Below are 22,203 nucleotides of genomic sequence, written 5' to 3' on the forward strand. Positions count from 1 at the left end.
TGGGAAATTTTCAATTCTGTTAACAAATGCTCTACATATCCTAATACATGCCAACATATTGACCCATTTGATAGGGCCAGGATTGGAATTGTTGGATAAAAGGATACATACAAACTTAATTTCAGTGTTCAGTATTCAGCCAAAAAGTATTCTAGAATGGCTGTACCAATCTATACTCCCTCCACTAGTACATAAAGGGTTCCCATTTCCACTATAGTCTTGCCAATATTTGTCTACTTTTTTACACTTTTTTGTATTTTTTCTTTTTTTTTTTTTGAAGTATAATTGATATGCAGTATACTATTAATTTCCGGCATACATCATAGTGATTTGATATGTATATACATTACAAAACAATCCCCATGACAAGTCTAGTTACCGTAGGACATCACACAAAGTTATTACAATATTATTGACTGTATTTCCTATGGTCTACATTACATCACCATGATTTATTTATTTTATAAATGGAAGTTTGTACATCTTAATCCCCTTCATCTGTATCCCCCACCCTCCAACCAATATCTCCTCTGGTAATCACTAGTTTGTTTCTTGTATCTGTGAGTCTGTTTCTGTTTTCTTTTGTTTGTTTTGTTTTTTTAGATTCCACATATAAGTAAAATCATACAGTATTTGTCTTTCTTGGTCTGACTTATTTCATTTAGCATTGTACCCTCTAGTTTCATCCATGTTGTCTCAAATGGCAAGATTTCATTCTTTTTTATGGCTGTGTAATATTCCATTGTATACATATATATATATGTAGACATATATATATATATACACATACTACATCTTCTTTATCCATTTATCTATCAATGGACACTTATGTTGCTTCCAAATCACAGCTATTGTAAATAATACTGCAGTGAATGTGGGGGGTATATATCTCTTTGAATTAGTATATTCATTTTCTTCAGATAAATATCCAGAAATAGAATTGCTGGATGATATGGTAGTTCTATTTTTAATTTTTTGAGGAACTTCCATACTGTTTTCTATAGTGGCTGCACCAATTTACATTCCCACCTATAGTGCACAAGTGTTCCCTTTTCTTCACATTCTCACTAACGTTTGTTATTTTTTACCTTTTTGATAATAGCCATTCTGACACGCATAAGGTGATATCTCATTGTGGTTTTAATTTACATTTCCCTGATTGTTAGTGATGTTGAGGTTGAGCATCTTTATATGTGCCTATTGGCTGTCTCTATGTCTTCTTTGGAAAAATGTCCAAGTCCTCTTGCCATTTTTTAATCAGATTGTTAGTTTTTTTGATATTAAGTTGTGTAGGTTCTTTACATATTATGGATATTAACGACATCAGATGTGTGATCTGCAAATATCTTCTCCCATTCAGTAGGTTGCCTTTTCATTTTGTTGATGGTTTACTTGACTGTTCAAAAGCTTTTTAGTTTGATGTAATCCCATTTGTCTATATCTGAGTTTGTTAACTTTACCTGAGGAGACTGGTCCAAAAAAAATATTGCTAAGACCAGTGTCAAAGAGCTGACTGCCTAAGTTTTCTTCTAGGAATTTTATGGTTCCAGGTCTTACATTGAAGTCTATAATCCATTTTGAATTCATTTTTGTATATGGTATAAAATAGTGGTCCGATTTCATTCTTTTGCATGTAGCTGTCCAGTCTTCCCAACACTTTTACTGAAGAGACTATTTTTTTTCCATTGTATGTTCTTGCCTTCTTTGTCATAGATTAATTGACCATATATGCATGCAGTTTATTTCTGGGCTCTCTATTCTGTTCTATTGATCTATGTGTCTGTTTTCATGCCAGTGTCATACTGTTTTGATTTCAACAGCTTTGTAGTATAGTTTGAAATCAGGGAATGTGATACCTCCAGCTTTGTTCTTCTTTCTCAAGATTGCTTTGGCTATTCAGGCTCTTTTGTGGTTCCATATAAATTTTAGGATTTTTTCTTCCAGTTCTGTGAAAATTTTCATTGGTATTTTGAGGGGGATTTCATTGAATCTGTAGATTTATTGGGCAGTATGGACATTTTAACCATGTTAATTCTTCAAATCCATGAGCACAGTATATCTTCTCATTTATTTGTGTCATCTTCAGTTTCTTTCATCAATGTCTTACAGTTTTCAGAGTGCAAGTCTTTCACCTCCTTGGTTAAATTTATTGCTATGTATTTTATTCTTTTCAATGCAATTGTAAATGGGATTTGTTTTATTTTTTTTCTGATAGTTCATTATTAGTGCATATACATGCAACCAATTTGTGTATATTAATTTTGTATCCTGCAACTTTATTGAATTCATTTATTAGTTCTAACAGTATTTTTGTGGAGTCTTCATGGTTTTTTGTATATACTACTGTGTTATCTGCATAGTGATAATTTTACTTCTTCCTTTCCAATTTGGATGACTTTTATTTCTTTTTCTTGCCTAATCGCTGTGGCTAGGAATTCCAATACTATGTTGAATAAAAGCAGCAAAAGTAGGCATCACTTTCTTGTTCCTGATCTTAGAGGAAAAGCTTTCAGCGTTTCACCATTGAGTACGATGTTAGCTGTGAGTTTGTCACATGTGGCTTTATTATGTAGAGGTATGTTCATTCTATACCCACTTTATTGAGAGTATTTATGATAAATGTATGTTGAAATTTGTCACACATTTTTTCTGCATCTATTGAGATGATCATACAATTTTTATCATTCATTTTGTATATGTACTGTATCATGTTGATTGCTTTTCAGAAATTGAACAATCCTTGCATCTCTGAAATAAATCCCACTTGATCGTGTTTGTATGTTCCTTTCAATGTGTACAGTCATGCTTCACTTAACAAGACAGATATGTTCTGAGAAATGTGTCATTAGCCAATTTTGTCATTGTGCGAACATCATAAAGTGTGCTTACGCAAACCTAGATGGTATAGCCTACTGCAAACCTAGGCTACACGGTACTAATCTTATGAGACCACCATCATATATGTGGTCTGTCATTGACCAAAACATCATTATGTGGTACATGACTGTATCATTGAATTCAGTTTCCGAATATTTTGTTGAGGATTTTTGTATCTATGTTCTTCAGGGATATTGGCCTGTAATTTTTTTTGTGGTATCTTAGGCTGGTTTTGGTATCATGGTAATTCTGGCCTCATAAAATGAGTTTGGAAGTGCTTTTTCCTCTTCTATTTTTGGGAATAAATTGAGAAGGATAGGTATTAACTCTTCTATAAAAGTTTAATAGAATTTACCTGTGAAGCTGTCTCATCCTGGACTTTTGTTTTTTGGGAGTTTTAAATTACTGATTCAATTTCATTACTTGTAATCAGTGTATTCAGATTTTCTATTTCTTCTTGATTCAGTCTTGGCAGGTTGTGCGTTTCTAAAAATTTATTCATTTCTTCTAGGTTTTCCAATTTTGGCATATAATTTTTTGTAATAGTCACTTATGATCCTTTGTATTTCTGTGGTTTCAGTTGTAACTTCTCCTCTTTCATTTCTGATTTTATTTGGGCCCTCTCTCTTTTTGTTCTTGAAGCGTCTGGCTAAAGGTTTATTGGTTTTTGTTTAGCTTTTCAACAAACTCGCTCTTAATTTCATTGATCTTTTCTATTGTTTTTTTAGTCTCTATTTCAATCGTTTCCACTCTGATCTTTATAAGTTCCTTCCTTCTACTAACTTTGGGCTCTCTTTGTTCTTCTGCTTCTATTTCCTTTATGTATAAAGTTAGATTTTTTATTTCAGATTTTTCTTATTTCTTGAGGTAGGCTTGTATCACTATGAACTTCCCTCTTGGAACTGATTTTGCTGCATCCCATGGATTTTGGAACATTGTGTTTCCATTTTCATTTGTCTTAAAGAATTTTTTTATTTCCTCTTTGACTTCTTTGTTGACCCATTGGTTTTTTAGTAGCATGTTGTTTAGTCTCCATGTGTTTGCATTTTTTTTCCAGTTTTCTTCTCATAATTGATTTCTAGTTTCACACACATGTGGTCAGAAAAGATCCTTGATATGATTTCAATCTTCTTAAATTTATTGATCTTGTTTTGTGGCCTACCATGTGATCTATCCTGGAGAACATTCCATGTACACTTGAAAAAGAATGTGTATTTGGAATAAAGCATTCTGCTTGTATCAGTGAAGTCCATTTGGTCTATTGTGTCATTTGAGGCCAATGTTCCCTTATTGATTTTCTGTCTGGCTGATCTATCCATTGATGTAAGTGGGATATTAAAGTACCTTATTATTGTCAATTTCTTTCTTTATGCCCATTAATATTTGCTTTATATATTTAGGTGCTCCTATGTTGGGTACATAAATATTTACAAATGTTATCTCTTCTTGTTGGACTGACCCTTTATCATTATGTAACGCCCTTCTTTGTCTTTCATTACAGTCTTTGTTTTAAAGTCTATGTTGTCTGATATGAGTATTGCTACCTCAGCTTTCTTTTCACTTCCATTTGCATGGAATAACTTTTTCCATCTCTTCACTTTCAGTCTGTGTGTGTCTTTAGATCTGAAGTGAATCTCTTGTAGGGAACATATATGGGTCTTGTCAAAGACATAGGGTCAGCCACCTATGTCTTTTGATTGGAGCATTTAGTCCATTTACCTTTCAAGTCACTATTGATAGATATATACTTTTTACCATTTTGTTACTTGATTTCTGGTTGTTTTTGTAGTTCTTCTCTGTTTCTTTCTTCTTCTCTTGGTCTCTTCTCCTGTGGTTTGATGGTTTTCTTTAGTGTTATGTTTGGGTTCCTTTCTCTTTATTTTTCTGTGCATCTACTATAGGTTTTTGGTTTGTGGTTACCAGGAGGTTCATATATATCAAGCTATATTTATCTGTTTTAAAATGATAGTTGCTTAAGTTCAGATTCATTCTGAAAGCTCTACATTTTTATTCTCCTCCCCCCACCTTTTGTTTTTTATGTCATATTTTACATCTTTTTATTTGTATATCCCTTAACTACTTATTATATTTACAGTTAATTTTACTGTTTTTGTCTTTTAACCTTCATCCTAGCTTTTTAAGTGGTTGATCTATTCCCTTTACTAGATATTTGCCTTCACCAGTGTGATTTTTTTCTTTCATATATTTTCTTATTTCTAGTTATGGCTTTTTCTTTTCTTCTTAAAGAAAACCCTTTAACATTTCTTGTAAGTCCAATTTAGTGGCAATGAACTCCTTTAGCTCTTGCTTGTCTGAGAAACTCTATCTTTCCTTCAATTCTGAATGATAACCTTGCGTGGTAAAGTATTCTTAGTTTGAAGTGTTTTCCTTTCAGCACTTTAAATATATCATGCCACTGGATCACAAAGTTTCTGCTGAAAAATTAGCTGATAGTCTTATGGGGGTTCCCTTGTATGTGCCTTGTTGTTTTTGTCTTGCTGCCCTTAATATTCTCTCTTTATCTCTAACTTTGCCATTTTATTTATAATATGTCTTCATGTGGATCTCTTTGGGTTCATCTTGTTTGGGACTCTCTGTGCTTCCTTGACATGGATGTCTGTTTCCTTCCCTAGGTTAGGGAATTTGTCAACCATTATTTCTTAAATAAGTTTTCTGCCCTTCTCTCTCTATCTTTTCTTTCTGGGACACCTATAATGCAAATGTTAGTGTGCTTGATGTTGTCCCAGAAGTTCCTTAAACTATCCTCTTTTTTAAATTCTTTTTGCTGTTCTGATTGGATGATTTCCACTATTTTGTCTTCCAGACTGCTGATCATTCTTCTGTATCATCAAATCTGCTGCTGATTCCCTCTAATGTATTTTTCATTTCGGTTATTATATTCTTCAGCTCTGATTGGTTTTCTTATATTGTCTCTTTGTTAGAGTTCTCCCTGTGTTTCTCCATTCTAATCCCTAGTTCAGTGAGCTTCTTTAGATGTTACTTTGAACGCTTTATCACTAAATTATTTATCTCTGCTTCACTAGAGTTTTTTCTGGGGTGTTACCTTGTTCTTTTGTTTGGAACATATTCTTCTGTCTCCTCATTTTGTTTGACTTTCTGTGTTTGTTTCTATGAATTAAGCAAAACAGCTACTTCTCCTAGTCTTGAAGGAATGGCCTTGTGTGGGATCATCCTCTACGTAAACTGTGTTTGCTGGGGCCACCCTGGTGGGGGCAGCTGGAGTTGGTGTGGGCCAGGGGTCTGGGGCATGCTGTGGTGTTCTTAGCCGGCCAGCTAGAGGGTCTGGCCCTTGCTCCCACCTGCACTATCAAAGTAGAGGAGAAACACTAAAAATGGTACTCATCAGCACCTTCAACCCCAGAGAGAATTTCAGCAATTCCTTACTCATTTGGCAGATGCTCTAAGGCTAGTAAATGGATTTCTTTTTCATATAGTCTAGGTGTCCTTTGCACTGCTGTGTTTTCACTGTGCCCCAGAGTGGGCAAGCCTGCACATGGGCCTCTCAGTGATATCCCTTCCTGCTGCAGGTTGCTGTGTCAGGAGTGTGGTTCCTGTCGATTTTGTGTCTCCCTTTCTCCTACCTGTCTCTATGTGGTCCCTCTATCATGTGTTGAGCAGAAGCTATTTACTCAGCTCTCACTTCTTCTTCAGGATGAATTGTTCTATATGTAGATGTGGATTTGATGTGTCCATTGAAGGAAGTGAGCTCAGGGTCTTCCTACATCACTTTGTGGAAATGCCCCCCCCACATTTTTTCAATTTTAAATACAAAGTCTTACTTCTTTTTTTTTTTTTTCCTTTTGCTGAGAAAGATCACCCTGAGCTAACATCTGTGTCACTCGTTCTCTATTTTGTATGTGGGTCACCACCACAGCATGGTTGACAAGTGGTGCAGGTCAACATCCAGGATCTGAACCCACAAACCTGGGGTCACCAAAGCAGAACATGCTGAACTCAACCACTATGCCATGGGGCCAGCCCCTAAAAAGTCTTACTTCCTGATTGTCTCAATTTTTACTCCTCTAACTACTAGAGATGTGAAGTATCTCTTCACATGAGCCATTAAGATTTCTTCTTTTATAAATTACTATTCATGTAATTTGCATGTGTTTATATTTTTTTATTTCACCAGTTGAAAATTGCACATCTTTCACACTTTAACATCACTGAAATTGGGACACATCTTACCATGGATAATGTCTATTTTGTTTAGCTATTGCTGCATAACAAACCACCCCAAAATTCAATAAGTTAAAACAACAACAATTTTATTATACTTCCATTTCATGGATTGACTGGGCCTACCTGGATGATTCTTCTGGTGGTCTTGCCAGCAGTCTCTCATGAAATTGCAGGCAGATAGCAGCTGGGACGGGAATCATCTGAAGGCTCTCCTGGGATTCTTGGACAGCTTAGCCCCTCCCTCTCCATGTAGCCCCAGCATTTCTCCTTGTGGTTTCTCTAACAGGATAGCTAGACTTGTTACATGGCATTTCAGAGCTCCCAAGAGCAAAGTTTCCAAGGAACTAAGGCAGAAGCTTCAAGGTTACCTATGAACTAGCCCCAGAAGTCTTGTAATATCACTTTTATCACATTTGATTGGTCAAGATCATCATAAGGTCAGCTTACATTCAAGAGAAAATGAAATGAACTCCATGTCTTGAGGGAGAAGCAAGATCACATTACAAAAGAGTGTGTAATTGAAGATATTGTTGTGGCCATCATTGGAAAGAATTTACTAAATCTGCCATTTGACTACAAACTCATGTCTTTCCCACATACAAAATGCACCTGGTCTCTCCCCCAAAAGTCTCGTCTTATTATGGATAAGTCTAGGATCTCACCATCTAAACTGGGTGTGAATGGGTTTTGGGGTGAAGTTCTTTAGGTACTACTCTTTAAGTAGAGTTCCTCTCAACCTGAAGACATTTGAACTTAAAAGACAAGATATCTGCCCCACACACAAACTCAGTAAATGGTGGTGAGACAAAGAAAGGATAAGTGCAACAAACATTCAGTCCAGATTCAAGAGTAGAGAAAATAGACTCCTCTTCTTGGTGGGGGAGTGGCAAGGACACAGTGCAAAAGAGCATGTGGCTCACTGAATTGTACACTTCAAACAGGTGCAGTTTATGGTACATCAGTTATACCTCAATAAAGGCATTTAGTTGTCTGTTTTTAAAGAGTATGTTTGATGAGAGACATTCAGACATCTTTGGAAATACAGCCTGCCACAGCATTTTAAACAGTTGCTGTCAGGTAGGCAATGTCATGATGTAGTCACCATTCCTTCTTCATGCGTGAACTGGGCTGTTTTCCCATTGACCTTCCCATTGAACGACTTTAATTTCTCAATGTCTCAGTCAATGAATCATTTAATAAACATTTGAAAAAGGAATTGGACTTCTGATTATTGTTTGAAACTCTCCATTGACAACTTCTGGTAAGATCAAAAAAGTGTTAGCGTGAAGACCTGAAGAAAGGTTGCCAGCTTAGCAAACAACCCTAGAGACAACAGTGAGGCACTCAGGAAATGCTGCATCACCAGCGCCACATGATGTCACAGACCACAATATTGTATATAAGAATGTGAAGTCTGAAAGTGAGTCAGAAGAATTGCACTCTAAATAAAAATAAGTTTTAAGAATACTGGAGACCAGTGGTGGGCACGGGAGGGAAGCACAGAACAGAAAAGCTAGCTGCCATTCCAAATATATTATTGTTATTTAATGACAGGACAATAAATATTTAAGTTGAACCATATGACAGTATCATTTCTGTAGATCCAAAACAGTCAAATAGTGAAACATCTTCTGATTTCCAATCTAATGTTTCCTACAGAACTCTAAGGAAAGATTTCCTGACTTAGATAACACAACATGGAAGGCACTTAAACAAACAGAAAAATGGACAGCATGGCATTTGTCTGTCAAGATGGGGTGGGGAAAATTAAATTACATATTATTCTTTGAGGAATAAAGAGAAAAGCCTCGGGGGAAAGCCTAGGGACCTGGCTGTGTCTGTGACTCTGTGATGATTCTCTGCCATATACTGAAATTAAATATACGTGGTTGTGAACCATTCCGAAGTGATAAAAGATTAGCACTTGATTCTACTCTACTTCTCCTTTCTCTCCTACTTTTCAGAAAGTTTACTTTCCTGTAACCAAATACTGTGCTTTTATTAAGAATATGATATATCTCTGTTTTATCCTCTTTTGTTGTTTTTTTCACTAATGAGCCTCCTACTACTGATTCCCACTTTCCTTGCTACTGAAGGTTTTTTCTGTCTTACTCACTCCCTGCCATTCTATCATTACTCATTCACTGTCCATAATGGGCAGTGACCTGAATACAGGGCACAGGCAATCTTGCTAATCAAATGGCCCTAGATGTCGATCTTGAAAATGTACAGTGACAAAGGGGATAGGCCACAAATGAACTGTTTGTATCTGAGTGGTAAAAATAATGCATGAATTTTTCTAGAATTAAGGTAGTAAGAAAATGTTCTTTCCTCTAGTGATTGGATAGAGTGGATTCTCCCCTTGGTTGGCCATTAAAAACAAAACAAAACAAAAAGAAACCAGTATCCCCTGAAATGGCCTTGGGCTGAGTGCTTTAGCATCTGTCTTTACCACTGCAATCATTGGCTTTGACCACAAGAGGGCAATTAAATCCAGTAATGAGACTATTACACATCAGTTCTTCAAGTGATGACCTAGGGAAAGAGAAGAAACAGAGGAAAAGGTAGTGTGATAGGAAAAAAAAATTTTTCATGTTAAAAAAAAATTATACATGTGCAGAGACCAAATAAGACCATTTTGTCAATCTTCAATTTCTGTGTACACAAATTGATACCTGAAAAGTTTAATCCAATCTAAATCAAAATGTTACTCTTATAACCAATTCAGAATTTCTGCCTACATTCCTCTAAGCTCTGATCCTTGTTTCCACAGACCAGCAGTAGCGAAGTGAGACAGCCCTCCAGCCTCAGGAGAGGCTTAAAAGTTGAAGCTTCCTTGATGAGGAAGAAAGTCCACCCGTGGACGGCAGCTTCGGCCCCTGCTGGAGGGTTCTAGTCTGCCCTTCCTGACAGCCTGCCCTCTGGACTTTGGACTTGCCTAGACAGCTCCACAACTGCATAAGCCAATTCCTTACAATAAATTTCTTAATATATATCTCCTCCTGGTTGTGCTTCTCTTGTTGAACCTGACAGAGATGATATAATACCCAGATACTAGTTCTCTCTCATGGAACACTTCTGTGGGTTTTAGGAGATCCCACACACCAATAGATGTACCCCTGAGGAATTTCTGCACTGCATCATTTCCTGATACAGATGATATACCCTCTGGAAGGCCTCTTAACTTTATATTAACTCTCAATTTATGGTGAAACATTCCACATGACTTCTTTCTTCTGGAGTCCCCTTGCCTCACAGGAAGTCTTCTTAGATAAAGCCCTTTGTAGATAACTCAAACTCCATTCCCTTCTTCTGCTTCCTCTCAGGGCTCAGGGAGCTCATATACCCACTCAACAAATAGTGAAACTGCTGCTCCCATCCACTGAAGCTACCCTTCCTTACCCTGTCATTAGGGGCAATTTCTACCAGCTTCCCACCATCAGACTTCCCTAAACAACATTCAGACAAATTTTCTACACCCTCCACAATAGGGGACCTAGGTCAGGTTCTTCAAGCACTCTCTTGTTCTCCAGTCAGCCCCAAATCTACATGTTTCCATAGCTGAGCAACAAAGAGCCAGGGAGCAAGACTCTGTGCCCACCTCCAGCAAGCAGTGCCCAACCTCTCCTAGATGTCCTCTAGATTCACCCCTCATTTGCCTTGGCAGGTGGGAGGGGAAATACCCCAGCAATCTCTTCATCCACCAATTCCTTCAAAGACTTTGCCTCTGTAATCAGTCTTTTATCTTCTTATGTGGGCTGTTGCTAAACGTCCTAGACCAGTTTGGAAAGGCCTATGGGGCTTTCTTTGTAATATAGGACTTTTCATCACCTACTACTCTCAGCTTGAGGTTTCAGCCAAAATTTTGAGACCACAGGAAAAACGTCTCTCTCTAAGATTCTAGTACTCTCACCACTGGGTAAGTTTTTGTACTCTCACAAAAATCGATTATTCATAGGTAAGCTTCCATCCAGAATTTTGCATCTTTAAAGAGCATCCCCAGGCTGACCTAGTCTCTCAGCACTGTTTTCCACATGTGGCTCTGTCTCTGAGTCTAGGGATATTTGATGAGGCCTCGAATCTGTCAACAAATATCTGTAGTGCTATATGTTGGTTCTGAAAGCCTCCTGGAAGAGCCATCATAAATGTAATCACTGCACTCATTTAAATGTTTCTCTGGCAGATGCACCAATGTTCTATCCTTCTTGCCACAACAATGCCATCTCCAGTTAGTTCCTGATGCTTCGATAATTATGCCTTTCACTAGAGGTCAATTGTCTACAACTCTCCCTTAACTAATTTAATCTTAGAATGGAGAATGAGGGATATCAAATGATATAAAACCCAGAATTCAATAAAGAAAAGATGGTAAATTTGATATGTAAAATCCAGAATTTTTAACTAGGAAAAAAAAATCCCATCATATACAAGTTAAGAGAAAAAATGACAAAGTAAAGACAAAATATTTTCAGATTGTATCACACTCAAATGGCTAATTTAGTTAGTATATAAAGAAATTTTTTCTTATGAATTATTCAGAAAAATATCAGTCATCCAACTCTTTTAAAAAAGGATAAAGTCTATGAACTGTCAGTTTACAAAAAGGAAATAGAAATGGCTCTCACGCATGTGAAAAGATGCTCGCTATAATTCTTCATAAGAGAAATGCAAATTAAAACCATAATGAGAAACCATTTCTTTACCTCTCTAATAAGCAAAGATCAAAACTTTGGGTGAAAAACTGCACCAGTGAAGATGTAGAGAAAATGAAATTCTCATACATGGCTGGAGGGAGTGTAAGTCTGCAGATTTATGTAGAGCAATTTGGCATGACTACAAGTACTCAAAAAACACAAAATTACACCTGAAGAAATATAGTCATTGCAGCATTGTTTGTAAAGGCAAAAGAGAGGAAATGATCTAAGCTTCCATTAATAGGAGACTAGCTAAGTCAACTGTTAAATCCATCAAATAGAATTCTATCCAGCCATCACAGAGAATGAGGCAGTTCTAATGCGTATAAACATAGACAGATTCAAAATATATTGTTAACTGGGGGGAAAAAGTAAAGTTCAAACAGTGTTATACTATGCTACAACTTGAGTTAAATGTGTCTGTGTCTGTGTGTGTGCTTGTGTATGTAAATTTTTGTATATGAATAGATTATATCTGGAAAAGAACACAAAAAGTAAAAGCATTTTTCTCCAGAGATTGGAACTGGGTGGGCTGGCAATCAGAGGTGAGAGCAGAGACTCTGTTTCCACTGATATATCCCTTTGTAAGTTTTGAATTTTACACTGTGAGCATGCACATCTTCAAAACACAGTAAATAATTTTAAGGAAGTAACACATAAAGAAGAGAATCAAACTGTGACAAGAGCTTTGAAGGAACTGAACAAGTGGATGTCACAGAGGATGTGGAGGTTGGCTATTTTAGACAGAATGAGTATGTGGTATGGATAAACATAGGCTCAGAGAAATTAACTTTTTGCCTAATGTCACACAGGAATTAGTAGAAAAAGGATTTGAATATAGGTTTGTGTTATTGGTGCTCTTCCCACTATGTTCCCACTGCTCTCAAGTGAGGACAAGGCATTTTCTAAGGAAAAATATACAACAAATGGCTATACAAGGAACCAGTGTAACTAACAGGTTTCAGGAAAGTGAGCATTCTATACCTGTGATAGCCAGCAGCATTTAGATGCCAATAGTTGGTTACAAGTCATGCAGAGTCTTGCAGTCAGGAAAAATTCTTTAAGCAAAAAACAGGAAGAGCTAAGGGGAAAACAAAGAACTTTCTGCTAGCTCTTACTAGGGACCTACACAGCACATTCTATGCGATCTGCAGAGAGATGTCATGTATATGAGTGACTTTGAGACCAAATTGGTGACAGCAGCCCAGGGCCACAAGACCCATTGCAGCTAAGGTAGGCCAAAACCTCCGAGCAGTCTTGGCTTCCATTACAAAATTTGGAATGTGTGCTGTGAGGTCACTGACCCTATAGCCATGTGACCAAAGACGCAGCCTTTTTAGAGGAAGGCAGGACATGTTCTTAGGGGGCAAAAAAAAAAGCAACTTTTGAGAGTACGTTTTAAAAAGGAGGCATGAGGAGAGAAAGGAGAAGGAGGTACACTAAGTAGGGTGATTCAGTGCACAAATGAGGCGGTACAACCACACTCTAAGCTTCCATCCATACTGAAGCTGAACCAAAACAATCCTCCCCCTGGGATGAGCTCTCTACAGAAACCCAAGGTCCACGGGAACGCTCCAACAGCACCGCCAAGCCCAAATAACACCTCACTGACATTCTAGCTTAACAGTTGGGTTGGAGGGTGCAGATGGGTCTCTTTTTGTCTTAATTATTATTATTGCTGTTTAGTTATACAGGTAAAAGATAAAAACACTCTCATTATAAGGGTTTGGTCTACAGGAAATAAAAAGAAAGGAAAAGGTGAGGTAATTTATTTGATCATTTCGATATTGATAGATTTGTGAATTGTTTCAGATTTTTCCTATTGTAGAAGTATAATAAAGTTCTTTGTACATGTCTCTGTGCACTTGTAGAACAATTCCTTAGAATCAGTTGCTAGCAGTCACCGGTGGATACACCAACCAGGCCAAAAGCAGGAAGAGTAGGCCCGTAGGAGATACCATCAGCGCCTAGTCTCAGGCACCATGAAATGCCCATTCCTGTCCTTGGTACCTGTCCCCACTCTTGTCCCAGTCCTGATCTGGGCCTCCACAATCAGACCATTCTCTCACTGCCTCTGCCAATGAATCCTGCCTGGTGTGCCCACCACCATCCCTGTTACTCTGAAAACAGCTTACCCTCTATTATTAACCTTTGTGCAGAATATTCCCACATTTCTTTGCCTTAACTGCAACCCAACTGTTTTCAAAAATGATGTCCTTTCAAAATGAGGCTGCCAAGTTCCCCATAAAGCTGGAAAGGGATTGGAAGTGGTGGGGAGAGGAAAGTCTGCATTTGCTGTTGTTGTGTTATCATTCTTCCCTTTGCTGATTCTGGACCATTATTTCTTCATCACATAAAAATGGCTCCTTGAAGAGATAGTGGTGGGTGTTTGCACAACACTGTGAACGTAATTAATGCCCATGAATTATACACCTAAAAATGGTTAAAATGATAAATTTTATATTATGTATATTTTACCACAATGAAAAAAATGGCTCCTTTGAGGCACATGCCATCTGCCCACCCCATACTCTACTCCTTGTCAGTCTCACCTACAACCCTGTTCCCTCCCTCACAGTGATCCAGGATTTTGACCTAGAACTCAGTCATCGTCTCAATTCCAAGTTATACCTATACTCAAAACAGCAAAAATGATTACAATGTAGAACAAAATAATAATAATATAAACATCTTAGAAAAAAATTTTAGAAAATGTATGTAAAATCCCAGGTGGGGCATTCTAGGTGGAAAACTAGAATCCACAATAGGGGGGCAGGGGAAAGAATGAGAGATTTGAGTCTATTAAAACTTAAAATGCATGAAGAGAAAGAAAAAATATCCATGATGTTTAAAAAAATAACAAAATAATAGACAGAAAGAAAACATTTGCAACACATGTGACTGACAAAGCTTATCTCTAATATACAAAGAGTGCCTACAGATTGATAAGAAAAAGACCAAAAAAAAAAAAAAAACTGATAGAATAAATGGCCAAGAGATATGAACAGGTAATTCAGAGGAAATACAAATAATAGATTAACTTAAGAAGATGCTCAAAGACACCAGCAGGTTGGCAAACACAAACTATAACTGAGATATACCATTCCTCCTTTCCCTCAAAATTGAAAACATTGAGAACATGTGGAGCTGAGAAGCGGAGAGGACCAGTTTCTCATCCACTGCTAGTGGGAGTAAAATTGCTTCAGTCTTTTTGTAAAGTAATCTGGTAGTATCTATCAAAATATTAATTTGGCGTACGTTTTGGCCCATGACTCTCACTCTTAGGAATGTATGATACAGAAATAGGATGTATGTACAAAAATGTTCACTGTAGTATTTATTTCATCTCTTATACTATTACTCCCAAATCTTTTCCTATCCAGCATGTTCCTCACTTCAGGGTCACCTCCTCTTTGGATTTCTTATCTACTTCTGGCTGCTTCTATTTTCTGACACCTTTTTTCTCCCCTGAAACCACCCTGTAAAATGCCTACCCTTCATCATTCCTACCATTTGACTTCTCTATTATTACAGCTAGTCTGACACAGGCTCTTGCCAATAATCATGCAATAGCGCAGACTGAAATCACTAAAAGTGTATGGCCTCTCGCCTCACCTGAGCTCTCGGTACTGCCAGCAATGTTGTGCCTCTAGGCAGACATCTCTCTCTTTTCCCTTTGTGGAAATTCCAAAATTCCACCTTCCATAGATTCCAAACCTATCACTTCCTCCTTCATTCTTTGCATACGACCTTGTCTTTTATTTCACTGAGAAAATGGAGTTTACCATGCAAAAACAATCTACACTTTCTTCCCTATAACTTACACAAACATATCAGAATCCTCACCCATCCTTCCCCCTTCCATAGGAAAGGGGACACTCTTTCCACTCAAGGTTGTTTCTTCCCTTTGGGCACTGGGTCTCATACTCATCCACTGCCTCAAGGATCCTGGTCTTGCATGCATTTTTAATCCTCCCTTTCAACTGAATTTTTCTCCTCGAGTTATAAACATGTGCTACTCTCTCCTACCTATATATAAAAATATATATCAGCCCTATACATAACCTTTTATTTAGATAAGATATTATCTCCTTCCTTCCTGCCATAACAAACTTCTTAAAACAGACTTCTAACGTCATTGTTTCCACTTCCTTAACTCGTATTTATTTGTCAGCTCACTGAAATTTCACATCTTTCACCAGCACACTGGAAGGATGATGACCAATGACTTCCATATTGTCAATCTTATTGAATACTCTTCTCTCATCACGTTACTTTGCATCTCTTTAGCATTTTATACTGATGATTTCTCCCTGCACCTTGAAAATCACTCCTTCCATAGGTTTTATCACATTACTGTCAAACTCTCTCCTGTGTGCCAGAACAGTTTTCTCCCCTCCCCTTAATTCCTCCCACATCTCAGTACTAATAAGGAAATAAAGACTTTATTATCATCAAAGTTTTGCTTTGAGAGAAGATCGTTACTAGCAAGGGAAAGATTTGTCTTATAGTTTGCCAATATGAAGAACCTGAAAGACCTTCTCCTAAGTAAAAACTCATCATTACCCTTGTAGGATAGAGCCGGGAGTGAAAAGTCATCATGATCATGAGGAGCCTGGGGTTCACTTCAGCTTTGCTTGATGAGGATATAGAGAAATAGGCACTTCAACACATACATTGTTGGACAGTTTAAATTGGTGGGCCCATTTGAAAGTACTCATTGACCCAGCAATTCCCCCTGATATATTCATACATGGGCAAAATAACATATGAATAGGATATTTATCTAAAATCTATAGGAAAAATCATAGAACCTAAAAAGCTAAAACAATTGTGAAAAAGAAAAGCAGAATTGGAGGACTACAGTACCTGATTTCAAGACTTATTATAAAATTACAGTGGGGTAGAAGTAAAAGGATACACATATAAATAAATGGAACAGAAGAGAAAATGCAGAAATAGACCTATGTGTATATGATCATTAGTTTTTAACAAAGGTATCAAGGAAATTCACTGAAGAAAGGGTAGTTATTTCAATAAATGGTGCTGGAACAATTAGGCATCTATAAGAAGAAAAAAATGACCTGAAATCATACTTCACACCATATATAAAAGTTAGATCAAAATAGATCACAGACATAAATGCAAAACCTAAAACTATAAAATTTCTAGAAGAAAACATAAAGGAAATCTTTGTGACCTTGGACTAGGCAAAGATTCCTTAGACAACATACAAAAAATAAACTATAATGCAAAGATTGATAAACTAGACTTTATAAATATTAAAAACTTCTGTTTTGAAACACAGTGTTAAGAGAATGAAAAGACAAGCCACAGACTAGGAAAAAATATTTGCAAAGTATATATCTCACAAGGACTTGTATCCAGCATATGTATACAACTCTGAAAATTCAATAACAGGCAAATTAAACAATGGGCAAATATTTGAACAGATACTCTACCAAAGAAAAATATATGAATGGCAAATAAGCACATGAGAAGATACTCAACATCATTAACTTTTAAGGAAATGGATGTTAAAACCGCAAAGAGATACCACTATGTACCTATTAGAATGGCTACAATTAAAGACTGACTATACCAAGTGTCATCGAGGATGTGAAGGAAATGGAATGTTCATACATTGCTGATTGGAATATGAAATGGTACAACTACTTTGGGAAAGAGCTTGGCAGTTCTTTAAGGAATAAAACATACACCTACCATGTGATCCAGTCATTCTACCTCCTTAATATTTACTCAAGAGAAAAGAAAGCCTATGTCCATATAAAGATTTATACCCAAACGTTCATATCAGCTTTATTTTTAATAGCCAAAAACCAGAAACAACCTAAACGTCCATCAACAAGTGAATGGATAAACAAATTGTGGCACATCCATATAATGGAATATTAGCAAGAAAGGGGAGTAAACTATTGATACACACAACGACATGGATGAATCTCAAAATAATTACGTTGAGTGAAAGAAGCCAGAAAAAAAAAATACGAGTACATACTTAATGACTCTGTAAACTCTAGAAGATGCAATCTAATCTATAGTGACAGAAAGTAGATAAGGGGTTGCCTGAGGGTGGGGAGTGTTGGGTGACAGGGAGGAAAAAGAGGGAGGAATTACAACAAGGCATGAGACACCTTTTCAGGACAATTGATATACTCACTACTTGATTGTGGTGACAGATTCACAGTGTGTATATATACATATATATATGTCTAAACTTATCAAATTTTACTCTTTAAATATATTCAGTTTATTGTGTGTCAACTGTACTTCAATAAAAGCGTTTTTAAAGGGGGGAAATAACAAAAGAAGTTGTCGCGGTAATCTAGGTGAACAATGACAGTGGCTTGGATGAGAGTTAAAAGTGGAGATGGAGATACATGGTAAGATTTAGAATATATGCATTTCTGGGCCGGCCCCGTGGCTTAGCAGTTAGGTGTGCGTGCTCCGCTGCTGGCGGCCCGGGTTCGGATCCTGGGTGCGCACCGACGCACCACCTCTCTGGCCATGCTGAGGCCGTGTCCCACATACAGCAACTAGAAGGATGTGCAGCTGTGACATACAACTATCTACTGGGGCTTTGGGGGAAAAATAAATAAATAAATAAAATCTTAAAAAAAAAAGAATATATGTATTTCTTTTCTCTTGAGTAAATACTAAGGATGTAGAATGACTGGATCATATGGTAAGTGTATGTATATGTAGTGATGAGAAAATTTGTTGATATATTGAATGGAAAAAAAAAAGAAATCAGAAAGCTCTTCATCTGGAATCTGAACAACTGTGTGGATGGTAGGGCCATTTCCTGAGATGGGGAAGACCAGGGAGTAGGGATGTATAAGAGAATATTCATCCCATAATTCTTTGTGATAGTGGGGAAACAAAGGCAAATCATGTGTCCATCATTAAGAGAATGGATACATAAAATGGAGACTATGTAGCAGCTAAAAGGATGAACTACACGTACATACTGCAACATGAATAGGTCTCAAAAACATAATGCTAGGGGCCGGCTCCATGGCATAGTGGTTAAGTGCGCACGCTCCACTGCTGGCGGCCTGGGTTGGATCCTGGCGTGGACCAGTGCACCGCTTGTCAGGCCATACTGTGGTGGCGTCCCATATAAAGTGGAGGAAGATGGGCATGGATGTTAGCTCAGGGCCAGTCTTCCTCAGCAAACAGAGGAGGATTGGCACGGATGTCAGCGCAGGGCTGATCTTCCTCACAAAAAAATTAAAAAAACAATGCAAGTGGAAAAAGTAAAACGGTGAGATACATAGACAAAAATCACTTAATTAAATATGAAACAAATGAAGAAGAAAACTACATATTTTATAAGGATACAAACAAGCTCAAGGAATATGTCAAACATCAAAGCATATTCCTGTGGAGGAAAGATGAGTGGTAGTGAGGATACAAGAAGACGACGAAGGTAAATAGAACATGAGAGGCATATAAGGACTGATGAAGATGTGACCCCATGAACTGAGGAGTTTGCTGAACTCTAATCACTGTACCCGAGGTCCAAAAAATTATTTAATTATAATAAAATAACAAAAAACAAAATGGACCAAAGTCCACGTTTTTGTTACATTAAAAGGATTCTACAATCTTGTTATTTTTATTTTTCCTACTAAGCCCTCAGATATTATGTAGCTATGACCTCTATGGAGGTTTTTCCCTCTCTGGATTTTCTTCATTCTCATTTTGTTACTGCTCTTTTGTTATCTTTAATAAATGTCTATTCCAAACACTTCGTCTTAGGTAAGTTTAGTCTACAGTGTTCACCAAAGGGATCAGAAAGGGAGTGCAAGTGCTGAGAGAAAACTTTTGGTTTCTAGTTTTACCAAACTTCATTTCACTAGGCAAGGTAAACGAATTGAGTCAATAACTGACCCTAGCTCCCAATAAATACCTTTAATGAATAAATAAATGATGAGGAAATAAGCTATTTCTAACGAAATTTGTTTAAGGGAGACAAAGCAGTGAAGAACTAGACCCAATTCTGATGACACGTGGTGAAAATCCTTACCAGAGGACTGAACCCTAGTCACAGAGGAGAGCTGTACACATCCTGACTGTTAGGGGAGAATTGAGGAGACTACTGTACTGCTTTGTTTCTTTCTGAATAAGTAAATGAGATCATACACTCCAGAGCAGCCAAGCCATGGCCCAAGGGGAATCACTATCATGACATCCTTGACCAAGTGGGAGTCACTGTCATCACATCCATAGCCAAGAGACACCCCTCAGCCCCAGAACCAAAGGTAGGAGATCCTAAGGGGATGGGAGTTTGTTTCCACTACTTCTTCTACTAACATTCTATCTAGATTAAGCTGGCCCTTTGCCTTTTGAGAGTCAGCTATTGAATGCTCAGAAGGATGGGGTTAGGGAGGAGGAGGATATACTGTTTCTTGCCGTTAATTCCTCTAATTAACTCGTGGGGTAACGAAAACAACTAGAATAAGAACTTATAAATTCTTATATTTTACTAATCCATTTATTTATTTAATATTCACTGATACAAGCACTATTTTAGGTGTCTGAGATACAATGGTGGATAGGACAGTCCATGTCCTAAAAAACTACAAAAGAGAAGGACAAGTAAACAGATTACAATTCAGTGTCATCAACTGTACAGAATTATGGTCCCCTTCATTACTCCCTCCTACATGTTTAAATAGCATCTTCCCTCTTTATCTATGTCCAAACCCTACTAAAGAGAAATAATAAAGTTTTTCTCATTTTTGAGGCATTCGTGCCTAAAATAATTTGAGGATCAACCACATAAACTGCTTTTGTAAATTTTCCTCTATAAAAATGCCTTATCAAATAGACCACTGTTGTAAAACCAACATGCAAATCACACATTCACAACATGGAAAAAATATAGTCACACATTGTTTTATTCCACCACATCTATGCATATTCAGAAAAACTAAATTCAGTCTAGGCTAGGTCTCTAGTAAGTGTGGAGAGCTGAGAAGCAGAAAGCACCATCCTGCTCTCATCCACTTTCTGCAGCTATTTTCTCACCATTCACATTATTCTTTAGAATAAGGTTTTATCTGCAAAGGGCAACTGTGAGGATAAAAATATATTATCAGAGAAAATAACATGTCAAACCATTAATGCACAAAAAACCCTCTAGTACATTAGCAATAGTATATATTTGCACAGATTTCATTAGATCAGCTGAGAATATTACATCGAAAAGGTACATTTTTGACGGAGATGGTGGGGGTGGGGATGAAGGAAGTAGCATTAGTCACTAGAGGGAGAAATTCCAAAAACAAGCTTTATCTACGTTACAAATTTGCCTAGATCTGGTCTTTAAACCGTTAAGATAATATCTAAACACTCCCAAGAGAGTCCAGCAATAAACCATCAACCCTGGGGAAGCTGTGTTAATCTTATATCCAATGCCATATCCTAGAAGGTTCAGAATTCACTATACATATGCTCATGGCTATTCCAACACCTAGAGGCCAGCTGCCCCTTTGTAGGGAGCCATATGACAGATCTGACCATCCATCAAAGTCTGATCTTCTTACAGATGCATTGTAAAAGAACTTCACAGCTAGAGGCTTGGAGACCATTTTTGCCGATGGTACCACAATTCTGTACCGGGCTGTTTGAAAGAATCCTGTAAGAATCAGAAAAAGTCAATCACTTAAGGTAACATGCAGAGTAAAGGAGTTGTAAGCATGAAGGAATAAAAACGGAGCAAATTCTTTCTCCCTTTTCAGGCCCCACTTCTCTCAGCTCCCAAAACAGCAGAACAATAACAATTGCTAATTTGCCTCTCATTAAAATGCCATTCTATTTTTTTTTTTTGCCCTTATCCACTGTTCATTTACTTCCTTTTTCCCAATTTCCTTTCCTCCCCTCTCCATCTGCTATCTTTCATCTACTTCCCCAGCCACGTAATTTTTCTGTCCCTTTTCTTCTCTCTCTCTCTTTTTTTTTTTTCCTGCGCTCCTTTGAATTCCCTTACTTTGAGAAGTTTAGAGCTGATCCATCTTCCCACCTCCAGCCAGAACTGTTCCTCAGACCAATCCAGTAAAAATCCTCATCGAGGAAACTTTTGAACAGGCTCTAAGGGAGAGATTGAAGATGATGAAAAAAGGTAAGAAAGATACAGAAAATCAAAGAAGAGACTCAGTGTCACAGTCAAACAATTCTTCCTTACACCCTCTCTCATCACCATTAGTATGGACTGCATGTTTGTGTCCCCCCAAAACCTGCATGTTGAAGCTCTAACCTCCAATGTGATGGTATTTAGAGGTGGGGCCTTTGGGAGGTAGTTCAGTGTAGATGAGGTCATGAGGGTGGAGCCCTCACTAATAATGGGATCAGTGTCCTCATCAGAAGAAGAGAACATAGCTCAATCTCTCTCCATGGTGTG

General features: G+C 37.4%; 2 protein-coding genes across 3 annotated transcripts in view; one reads left to right on the top strand and one right to left on the bottom strand.

The window, feature by feature from the left end:
* LOC101406742 (alpha-2-macroglobulin-like) overlaps positions 1–10,050 on the top strand; it is a 70,271-nt gene extending 60,221 nt beyond the window's left edge. The window contains exon 36 of the mRNA XM_087442778.1: positions 9,854–10,050. Within this exon, the coding sequence (XP_087298904.1) occupies positions 9,854–9,864 (11 nt within the window). The 3' untranslated portion in view covers positions 9,865–10,050. The remainder of the gene's footprint in view (positions 1–9,853) is intronic.
* A 10,237-nt stretch (positions 10,051–20,287) lies between these two features.
* KLRG1 (killer cell lectin like receptor G1) overlaps positions 20,288–22,203 on the bottom strand; it is a 40,165-nt gene continuing 38,249 nt past the window's right edge. For both annotated transcript variants that reach the window (XM_087442784.1, XM_004438646.3), the window contains 2 exons: positions 21,793–21,893; positions 20,288–21,441 (listed from right to left, as the gene is read on the bottom strand). In XM_087442784.1, coding sequence (XP_087298910.1) covers positions 21,330–21,441; positions 21,793–21,893 — 213 coding nt within the window. In that variant the 3' untranslated portion in view covers positions 20,288–21,329. The remainder of the gene's footprint in view (positions 21,442–21,792; positions 21,894–22,203) is intronic.

The sequence above is a fragment of the Ceratotherium simum genome, chromosome 17, assembly GCF_057802395.1.
Source record: "Ceratotherium simum simum isolate JZ-2026a chromosome 17, ASM5780239v1, whole genome shotgun sequence".
In the NCBI taxonomy this organism is placed as follows: domain Eukaryota; kingdom Metazoa; phylum Chordata; class Mammalia; order Perissodactyla; family Rhinocerotidae; genus Ceratotherium; species Ceratotherium simum.